Below are 11,333 nucleotides of genomic sequence, written 5' to 3'. Positions count from 1 at the left end.
GTGTCCAATGTTCAAAAACCCAGTTACATTAGTGCATTTCCCCATGACACTCCACTAACCTCCATCTCATTTTCTAATGCTTCTGGGATCTATCATCCTAAGTTGAGCACTTAGGCCCATGTTGCTATCATAACATCCTCTCTAGCCTGTCCTCAATTTAGTCTGTCCTTCCAGAGTGCTAAAAAGCGAGACTCTGACACGTTCGCACCGATGTTCACACCAGTGTTCACACACAGCATCATTCGCAATAGCCCCCATGCCAGTGAGTAAACAAGGGAACAGCATAGACATTCACTGCAATGGATATTCAGACTGGACAAGAGAAGCACTATGACGCAGATGATCCTTAGAGACATGTTGGATGAAATAAGACACAACGGTGGACAGATATTATATAACTTACAGAAGACGCCTAGGGTTCAGTTAATGGACAGAGAGCAGAGCAATGGCGGGGTCAGGGGAAGGGATGGGGAATCACTAACGTGCTGTTTCAGTCTGAGATGATGACAAAGTTCTAAACATGGTCAGAGTTACTCTAGCTTTCACTGCAATATAAAGTGGTTAATGAGACAAGAAATTGAGTTCTTAATCGTTTGAAACATATTTGGTTCAGTTATTAGGAAATGTTCACATATATTTGAATATACAAATAAATTTTATGACTCTCCACATAAAGATATAGAAAAAAATATTACATTTATTTGAATTGTCAAATGAATTTTAAAGCCAAATCAATGCTAATGTAATTATCTCTTCTCACTACTAGGAAAGAAGAATTCCACCCCTGTCGTGGGAAATATTAAAAAAACGAACCGGCACATTCCTGCACTTGTGCCACCAAGTCTCTGCCCTGGTGGCCTATGGCTGACCTGTTTTTATCTGGTGGAGACTCTGACTCAGAACTCCATGATCTCTCCACCCTGCTCACTAGGTTCCCATTGATGGGTCGCTACCATGCCAGCACCATGTTTCAAAACCTCATGACCTTTGTGGTGCACCTCAGGCAAACCCACACCTTGCCGCAGTTCTCTCTTGAACCCAGAGGAGCCACTGCGTGAAGGAAAACACAATACAAACTTAGTTTAGAAACAATGGCAACAATTACTGGGGGCAACAACTAAAATCGTAACTTGTATGCCTCATTAAATCTAAATCCTCTGGCGAATCTGCTATTGAAACTGGGAGGCTGCATCCTGTTCTCACACTATGCCTGTCCAAAAAGGCCTAACTCTCTCCCGCTTCCTTTCTGCAGAAGTCCCGCCTACTTGCCCAGTGATTGGCTCCTCTATTCACTAGGGGATTGGTTCACAAGAAATCACCTGAGTTTGACTCACTCCTTGTCTGCAGCCCCTCCCAGGAGAGTGGAATTAGCATCAACATACAAACAGTACCAGGCCCATCCACAACACACCCCTACTCAAGGGTTAAGATGTAATTGTATAATGCATATTCTATAGCCATCTTAATATTTTCATATACAGTAAATTCCTTACTAAAGATGTCATACATTTAAAAAGTCAAAATAGAGACCAGCCAAGATTTTGTTTGAGATCATGACTCACTATGTTGCCCACATAGCCCAAGCTGGCCTGCAATTCAGAATTCCCCTGCCTCAGCCTCTGATAGCAGGGCTACTGATTAACAGATGAGATTAGTTTGAGAGCACAGAGGAACTAGCTACTTAATTACTAAAGGGTTTGAAAACCACCTTTGCTTGTCTGAAACAAAAAAGGTTTGGCATGGAATCAAACTTAACAGAATCAATTCCATCGTAATTTTTTTTTTTAAAGATTTTATTTATTTTATCTATGTGAGTACACTATAGCTGTCTTCAGACACACTAGAAGAGGGCATCAGATCCCATTACAGATGGTTGTAAGCCACCATGTGATTGCTGGGAATTGAACTCAGGACCTCTGGAAAATAGTCAGTGCTCTTAACCACTGAGATATCTCTCCAGTCCCCATAATAAAGTTTTTTAATTTATCTTTGACCTTCATTTGATGAGTTAAAAGTTTTAATGGTAAAAATAATAATGACAGAAAAATTTTCTGCAAATAATACTTAAAGTCACTGGTATATATTTGATTAGTTTTTGTTTAACAACTGGAAATCCTACTTCTTCAGAAAATAAGAATTAATTGGTTGAAACATATCACCTACGTAGTGACTTAATAGCCACTCAAGATTCACTAGTAAGCTTATTGCTTTTATGCAATAAAATTAAAAAGGAATTTCCCATGTTTGCTATTTTCACTTTATACATTATTCTGTAGACCCTTATTTGGGTATAAGATTTATAAAGAAAGCATTTTCAGCTTCTCTAATTAGATTCAAATGGTTCAAACTACAAATAATGCTAAGTCAAGCCCTGACATTCCTTTTTAAAATTCCAAATTTCTACAAGTTCTAGTTTTAGGCAATATAAAAATGATTTTCTTTACACCTTTAATTGCCAAAAACTGTGTAAAAAACTAAATATTCTGTTAAGGAGATGATGAGAGGACATGTTTTTTATCCTATTTTTAAAAACAAGATGTGAAACACAGAAAGCAAAATTCACAAATGGCAGGCAGCTTGAAACTCATCAATTCTTGCAGCTCAAAGGAATACAGCCACAGTTTTTATGCTTAAATAATTCAAAATTAAGGTTTATAATGGAAATGTCAACAAGTCATAACTACTACGCACACCTCTGATGTGATCCATTACCAGGCCCAGCAGCTGTGCATATCTTTGCTAGATGCTGTTTAGAGACTCACAGCTAGCAGAGCTATCAATAAGGAGTACATAAATAAGCAGAGCAACACCATGGAGCCGGGCCATCGGCAACAGGACGCAACGGAAACGCGCACTAGTCCTCTCTCGCCACTTCCTGCTGACTCGCCCAGCTGTGGTTTTATAATTCTTTTGAAAAGAAAACATTCTCTGCGCAGCATGCGGCATTGTCATTTTATATCTCAACTACGATGGAATCTTCAGATTTTCTTGCCACGCTTGACATCTCCTCAGGAATTCTCTGGAAGTCAGCTTGTGTTTTCAGCGGCCTACAACAAGAGAGCAAGATCCATTTTTTTAAGAAACCATGGTTAAGATAACTAAGGAGGTAGATCTATCGATACTATACCATATTTAACAAACAGCAAGCTTTCCACAACACAACTCACTTAGTTTTTATTGGAAAAATACAATGATTTTTATTTTTTGTTCTATTATGAAGATGTTTTAAATTTACTCTAGATTACAAACAGAAAAAGTCATGTGTACAATAGAGATCATGTTAAATGTACTACTTCTTTATGAGTTAACACATAACTTGTTTTCCAAGGTCTTCATTTATTGTAGTGCAAAGACAGAATTAAAAAAGAGAACGACTTATTAAGCTACAAGTAAAGGATTCCAGCAATAGAGAAACAGTGAACAGGTTTGTCGTTTTTCTTTTCATTTCTTTTTTATTTTTGCTAAAAAGTATTTATGGTATTTTACTTAAAGATAAGTTTATTGTAATGAACTCAGAAATAGAGAGCTCACACTTGTCCTTCCAGTCGCAAGCTCCACATGTCACTGCTGCAGTAAGGACATCTTCTCTGAAGCCATGCGGCCTCACTCTGTGCTTTACCCCCACTACCAAGTACATTTGTATATACGTATGCAGACACACAGGGACGGGAGCAGCATGTCAACTAAAACTAGAAACACAATGAGCTCTGCACTGTCACAATTCGTGTCCTTTTGCTGGCATCACCCAGAGTCACCCTTTCTCAGTCTCCTTTCTAAGTGGTATGCAGTGTCCCTTACAGCTGTCTACACATGCGCATATTCCAGGCTAGGATCTACACGAATGAGAATGTGCAGTGTGTGTTTCTTTCCCAGATTGGGTGACCTCCCGGGTATGTCTGAGCCACCAAAAACTGATCTGATATGTATTCTAGGATGACTGGAAAGAATGAGCATCTATCTGCCAGAAAGCCCAGCACTTGGGAGGCTAAGCCCGGAAGAGAGGGAGCTGACCTTGAACTCCGGAAGAAATCCAGCATCAAAAAACCAGAACAAAACAAAACATGCCAATATGAAAATGATCAATTTAATTTTAGAAACACATGCTGGATTTTTAATGTACTTCTTTTTCTATTTCCTAGTTAAAAATTTCTTTTTAGCTATTTCAGGAAAATATAATAAAATATTGGGAAAATCATAAATAATGCAAATAAAAATCCTTAACTTTTCCTTTACAGGCAACAGAACTGACCTTGCTTTCCTTATAATCATCACCTCCCAACCAGTCTAGATTAGCTTTTTTCTCCTCTAGACTTACCACACAAGAGTAAGAATACAGTTTGAAAATTGTTACCAGGTGTCATGGTTTGAATATACTTAGCCCAGGGAAAGGCACTATTTGGAGGTGTGGCCTTGTTGCAGTAGGTGTGTCACTGTGGGCATGGTTTTAAAGACCCTCTTCCTAGCTGCCTGGGTCAGTCTTCCACTAGCAGTTCTCCTGCACCATACTGCCTAGATGCGGCCATGTTCCCACCTTGATGATAATGGACTGAACCTCTGAACCTGTAAGCTAGCCCCAAATATATGTTGTCCTTTATAAGACGTGCCTTGGTTATGGTGTCTGTCCATAGCAGTAAAACCCTAACGAAGACCTAACAATAACGAAGTATCTGGTGGCACTCTGGAGGCAGAGGCAGGCTGATCTCCATCAGTTTGAGGCCAGCTAGGGATACATATTGAAATTCTGTCTCAAAAAAGAAAACATTTAAAAAGCTGGCTCACACATTCTTTGTCAAACAATGCAAATTGAAACTGCAGTCTACCACTGCACTATCAGTAGCAGAACTACATTGCAATCAGCTTTAGTTTCCTAAGCAGCACTGACTGCTACTGAACTACTGGAGGAAGGAAGCCAGCCCAGCCCGAGCCTTATGGTCTCTCTAGTACAAGAAGAGTGTTCATTTAACTACTTACTTCGAAGTTCTTTTTCACCTGCTGTGAAAGCTATAAAGTGAGTTTTTAAAAAGATGACAAAGAAGGCAAGTGAATTTTTTAAAAGGCTGGACAAAACCTTTTTAAAAATTTAAAAAAAAAAATGCATTCACTTTTAGGATACTCAGAAGTGCAATTAAAAAGAGATCCCAAACACATTCCTTAATGAGATCCCAGTGATCCCAGTAAGGATCACTGATGAACTATGAAGCAAAGGCAAATCACATGCTGTTGGTGAAATATAAATCTAGACCACTACTTTGGGAAAGCTTAGCACTTTAATGATCTCTTAAGTAGATAACACGCAACCTACGGCCCAGCCATTTTATGCCTAGGTACATACCAAAAACAACTGCACATAGATAAGCATGAAGAGATATGAACTACAATAATGCTAAATAAGGCTCACAGTAGCACAACTTAGTATCTACTCAGCACAGAAAGGGTAAATTGTATATTTGTGGTAGGAAATTTATTTGCATAAAAGGAACACATCACAGTGGTATTTAACATAAAAGAACACCACAGACATAACAAGAAAGAACTCAGTGGAAATAGTGTTAAGATTGCATTTAAATGAAGTTTAAACTTTTTTAAAATTAGTTTTAGACATCTAATTCAGTTAGTGAGACTGATGAATGAGTTTATTGATTAGTCTACACTAACTGCCCGGCAAGCCCCAGGAACCCTATCTCTACCTACCCTCCCATGGCCCACTAGCTCTAGGAAACATATTCCTGAACCCAGACTCCTATTGGATCCTGGGGATTAAATTCATCTCAAAAGACTTCACTGAGCCATCTTCCCAGCCCTTTTTTGTATCTTTATATCGATATTTGCTCTATAAATATATTATGTCTACCTTTTTGTATTAGGTTTAAAATTCAGAGATTAAAAAGAAAAAAATAGCTGGGTGGTGGTGGTGCCGCACACCTTTAATCCCAGCACTTGGGAGACAGAGGCAGGTGGATTTCTGAGTTTGAGGCCAGCCTGGTCTACAAAGTGAGTTCCAGGACAGCCAGGGCTACACAGAGAAATCCTGTCTTGAAAAAAACCAAAAAAAAAAAAAAAAAAAAAAAGAAGAAGAAAATAAAAAACCCTTGGGTTGTCTGAAAAACAAGCAACTTATATATTTTACACAGTATCATTTTCTTAGAAATAAGAAAAGGCCAGGCAGTGGTGGCACATGCCTGTAATCCCAGCACTCTGGGAGGCAGAGGCAGGCGGATTTCTGAGTTCGAGGCTGGCCTGGTCTACAGAGTGAGTTCCAGGACAGCTAGGGCTATACAGAGAAACCCTGGCTCAAAATACCAAATCAAAAAAAAAAAAAAAAAAAAAAAACCAAAGGGAAAAAAAAAAAGAAAGAAAAAAAGAAAAGGGAAGTCTTTTTGCGGTTGGGCTTGTGTAATCACTTGAAATTTCACTATTCATGGTTAATGAGATACCTTACACAGGCTGGTTGTCTTCACGTGGTGTTCTGTTTATCTGTATTCAAATTTTCCTTATCTAATTATGACACCAATTGCTGGATTAGAAGCCGCCCTAATTCAATGTGAGCTCATTGTAATCTGTGACAGATACATAGATTCTATTTTCAAATATGGTTGGATTCATTGGTATCGGGGATTAGAATCTGAACTTAACATTTGGCAGGAGGCACAATTCTAGTTAACACAGAAAAATTCTAAAAATAGAGAGAAATTTCTAAGAAAAAAAATCATGGCTTAATCAATAATTTTTGTGGTCTGAACATTTAGCTTCTGGTCTTGAGACTTTCTCAGGATAGCTTCAGTAGTTAACATAATCTGGTTTAGGTAAGATTTTTTATATAACTTGTTAGTTACTTCTAGATATAGTATTTTTATTTATAACAAACTCGCATGCAAATCTAACCTTTAGTGCTTCAGCGCCCTTCCGCAGCTCCTTAATAACAGATGATAAGGCTTCCGGGTTGATTCCTTGTTCACAGAGCCGCACACAAATAGACAGGGTCTCCATATCTAAACCAGTATTCAAAATTCTTGAAATCTCAAGCAGAACTGAAAATGATACAGAAACAATTTTTAAAAAGCATAAACACCTAAAAATAAAAACGCATGTAGCACTTCTTTTTGTAAGGGACCGGACATATTTTACATATATATACATATGTATGTATATGTATATATACATAGAGAAAGATAGATATAGATATAGCTATATTCATGCAATAATTAGTAAAAACCTAGAGCCGTGAATTTCAAGGAGAGCAGAGAGGTACACATCTATGGGAGCATATGGAAGGAAGAAAGGAAGAGAGAAATATAGTAATCAAATTATAATATGAAGAGTTAAAAAGATAAGTTAAAGAATTTTTTTTTTTTTTAAGAATTTTTGAAAAACACTTTGACATAATGACTATAACTTGAAATTCAAGTCTTTTTATTCATCCTTTAAAAAAAACATCTTTGACCAGATTATTTTTTCATATACTATATCCTCGTTCTGGTTTCCCCTCCTTCTACTCCTTCTAGCCCCCCCCCCTTCTGCATCTCACCCCTTCTCCATTAGCATTAGGAAACAAACAGGCTTCATACAGAAAGAAAAGGCACAGGAGTCAGAGACCCACTCATCTGGATATCAGAAATCCCACTTACAACAACCCACTGAGCTGGAAGCCAGAATATACTCAGGCCGGGTGCAGACCCACGCAGCCCAGTGCATGACGCTTCCCTAACTCTGTGAGCTCACGTGGCTTTGTTCATTTTGATCTAGAAGCCTTGTTTCACTGGTGTCTTCTTCAGCAGGGTTGCCTGGGTTCTAAGAAGGATTTGACGGAAGATACCCCATTTGGGTCTGTAACTCTGCATAATGTCTGACTGGGGTCTCTAGTTTTTCTCACCTCCTGCATGAGGAAGCTTCTCTGACAATGGCTGAGCAAGGCCCTGGTCTGTTAAGGAGTCAGCTCCTTAGAATTCAGAAACCAAAATGTGCTTCTCGGCTTTTTTTTTTTTTTTTTTAAGAAACATTTATTGACTGACTGACGCATGTGTGTACACGTGTGCGTTCCCATAGGCTACAGTGTACAAGCAGAGGTCTGAGAACCACTTAGAGTTCACTCCTTGCACCACGTACGTCCTGGGGAACAAGTCTAGGTCATCAGGCTTGCTGGCAGGTCATCTTTACCTTATAAACCATCTTGCCAACCTGGTGCCTCAATCTTAAAAACTTAAAAGCTAGCTGCATAACGTGCCTTTTCTCTGAATTGCCAACTTCTTAACCTCTGCACTGCTTTAACAGTTAAGCTGCTCTTAACACTTGCTCCACTGACATAACATTGTGCTGACTGTGATACATCTGTATATACTAAATTTGATTTCAAAACAAATTCCAAAAGAAATACTCAGCAAAATAGGCATTTAAAACTTTAGAACCTTTCATAATAATTTGACATAATATCTCCATCTGTTGGCTTTATTAACAAAAGCTTGTATAACTTAACTTCACTTTCAGTCTTTTTATATTTATGTTATGTGCGTGAGTGTTCTGCCTATAGGTGTGTCTGAACACCACAGGTGCTACCTTCACTTTCTCCTGCACTGCATTTCTTGGTAATCCATTAATATATCTGTCTTTCACAGGCAAAGCAGCAGCAGAACCTGTTACCCAAGCGCTTTTCCAGGACTCGCTTCCTTACAGAACACACACACAACGGTTCTATTAACTTTGTTAATGAAGGCTGTTTCCAACAACGTGCTTCGAATTCATGCCAACTGATAATGGACTGCTGTATACTCTTTTCCCTTGCATTATGCTTAGGACATTATTTCCCATGCAGAGTGAACTCTCTCTCATGCGGCACTTTTATCATAAACTGCAGCTGTCCTCTCTCCCTTTCCACCTTCTTCTCTGCCCTCATGGCCCTGTTGCCTTCTGTGGGCCTGTCTGTATGTCCACTACCCCCTCCAGATCCTCACTCCTCCTCTCCCTTCCCCTATATAAACCCCCTTATAACACATGTGTTGCATGGTGTGATTTCTCAGGGGGCACCTTGGCATGGGCCCACCAGGTATCCTGCTGCCATTATATTTCATGATTACTTATAATGACTTTCTCTTTTTTCCCCTGCGGTACTTTGCGTTATCTGGATGAAGACTTCTCAGATGGAAAGCTCCTCTTGCTCACAAGCTCTTTGATACCCCTCTCAATCCAACTCCAAGATCTCTGGAAGGTTTATAGAAGCATCTTAGCCCAACACACATGGGGCATCTCCATCTCTGTGATGGCAGATGGTGCATTTCTGTCTGGTAGCTGGCAGTGCAACATGCTTCCTCAAGGTCCTCAAAACCCCACTGTGGTTCCCTTCTGCTCCTTTCTTATAGGGAAAACCTCTTTTTCATCAATGGGGACTTCGCTGTCTTGTTTCTGAGTATGTACGGCAGAGGAAAATCAGACTCTTCCCACAGCATGTGCAAACAAATTACATGCCTGCTCTCAACATTTTAAAGAAGACTTTCCAGGTGAGTCCCACTAACCTAGCAAACCCCTGACAGCAAAAGCTTAGATCACTATTAGGAATCTGAATTGAGCAATATGAGAAGGGAGAAATACATTTGAGTTTGAAGAAACTGCTATCAAAGGAAAGACAGGACCCAAACTTTGAAAATTTCATGTTGATTCTCATACAACGACTTAAATCCACTAAAACCTCACACGTACTCTCCATTCAAAATAAAAGCAAACAAACTTCTGTGGTCTTCGCTTTTGAACATTTTTATATTCTGTACATTTTTATATTCTGTACTTTTTACTTCACAGCAAGTTCTCTCAGAAAAGGTGGCATACAAAGCCTTAGTACTCACAGCAGGCCCACCAACTTGACCAGTTTTCCTCTTCAGACAATATTCAAAAGATACACTGGTGCACCCAGCCCTCTGTGGACACTCCAGAGGCACAAAGAGAAGGATCAGGAATCGATGTCTATATTTTATATAGCTTAGTCTGTCTCTGAACGACACAACCCCAAAGCCACAATGGTACGCTTGTGTACAGAAAGTTACTTTATAAAACAATACATTTGTTGAAACATCTAGGATGGAGAAAAAAAACAGGCTGGGGACAGAAAAGGAACAAACACCACTTAGGTGGGAAAACAAATGCAAAGTTTCTAACAGTGTCATTCTTTAAAAATGAAAGCAGTGATCAGTGCAGGCATTCCAAGATTCTATCAGGAGGGGCGAGATGAAGGTGGGCGTTTAGTGAAGAAAACTGGGAGCAGTACGGTGACAATTACATAAGGTTATCTTTTGAGAAAGATGCGGAGTGGGTAACCCGTGGAAACCGTCAAAGCCACTGCCAAAGCAGACAAACAGCACCACAGGTAGACGGAAAAATGAGGACCAAAGAAAGATGCTTGCAAACGGGATGGCAGCTAACGCAAAAGAAAGAAACAAACAAAACTCATCACTTGATTCACACTTTTCCTGGTTGTCTTATTTTAAATACCCACAAGATCCCTCGGATCTAAAACTTTTTTTTAGTTTAGTAGTTATTTTCTAAGTGTTGGGTCCGAGAGGTAAGTACTAAGTTGCAGACCCATAGCAGAGAGAGTGCAACTCCGGAAGAGACTTATTTTTGCACCTGTGGGTGCGCGCTACCCACTGGGCGGCGGGCGCGGACACACCCACGGCAGCGGTCACCCGTGTCTCCGGGTCTAAGGAGTGGGAGATGGGGACGGGAAGACGTGCTCATTCACTGGAATCAACTCCTTACTGAAACGCCAGGGCCCACCCAGGGGCTGAGCCGTGACCGAAGGTCCGCGACCCCTTTCGCCCGGGACTTCAGTCGCAGGCTTCTCCGGTGCCACAAGCGCGCCAGGGACCGACCGGGCGGGTCGCGTGGAGCCAGGCTGGGTGCGTGGGCCGCGGACGCGAGGCCAGAACGCTCCGCACGCGCCAAACTACGCGGCAGCGGAAGGCCGGCGCTCTGGGGCCGCCGGCTTCGAGAAGGTCGCGGCGGGTCCCTTCCCCGTCCCCTCGCAGGACACCGCTGAGGTCGACGCGGAGACCGCGGGGTCCTCCACGACGCCTCCACGCAGGGCTCGACGACGGAAAGCGCAGGCTAGGTCAAACGAGCGCGACGCGCACTCACCGTCCATGGTCTCCCTCACCGCGTTCAGGTTGGCCGCCGCGCCCGCGCCGCTACCGCTCGCCATGGAGAGGAGAGGCCCCCGACCGGTGGGAGAAGGTCTGACCCGGAACTGGAGCGCCCGCCCCTCGACCCCGCACTCCCACCGCGCGGCCGCGCGGCCGCGCTCACGCCGGCCAGGCCCCGCCCCCGCCGGCCAGGCCCCGCCCCTTCACGCA

At 41.4% G+C, this 11,333-nt stretch overlaps 1 protein-coding gene across 1 annotated transcript; it reads right to left on the bottom strand.

Moving 5' to 3' along the window:
• Positions 1 to 677: 677 nt before the first annotated feature.
• Mzt1 (mitotic spindle organizing protein 1) lies at positions 678 to 11,299 on the bottom strand. Its single transcript, XM_052190807.1, has 3 exons — positions 11,119 to 11,299; positions 6,883 to 7,028; positions 678 to 3,047 (listed from the first exon to the last, which is right to left on the bottom strand). The coding sequence occupies exons 1-3, from the start codon at positions 11,180 to 11,182 to the stop codon at positions 3,027 to 3,029; spliced, it is 231 nt and encodes a 76-aa protein (XP_052046767.1). The 5' UTR covers positions 11,183 to 11,299; the 3' UTR covers positions 678 to 3,026.
• Between the last annotated feature and the right edge of the window lie 34 nt (positions 11,300 to 11,333).

The sequence above is a fragment of the Apodemus sylvaticus genome, chromosome 8 (assembly GCF_947179515.1).
Source record: "Apodemus sylvaticus chromosome 8, mApoSyl1.1, whole genome shotgun sequence".
Classification (NCBI taxonomy): domain Eukaryota; kingdom Metazoa; phylum Chordata; class Mammalia; order Rodentia; family Muridae; genus Apodemus; species Apodemus sylvaticus.
This window is presented reverse-complemented; position numbering and strand designations above follow the sequence as displayed.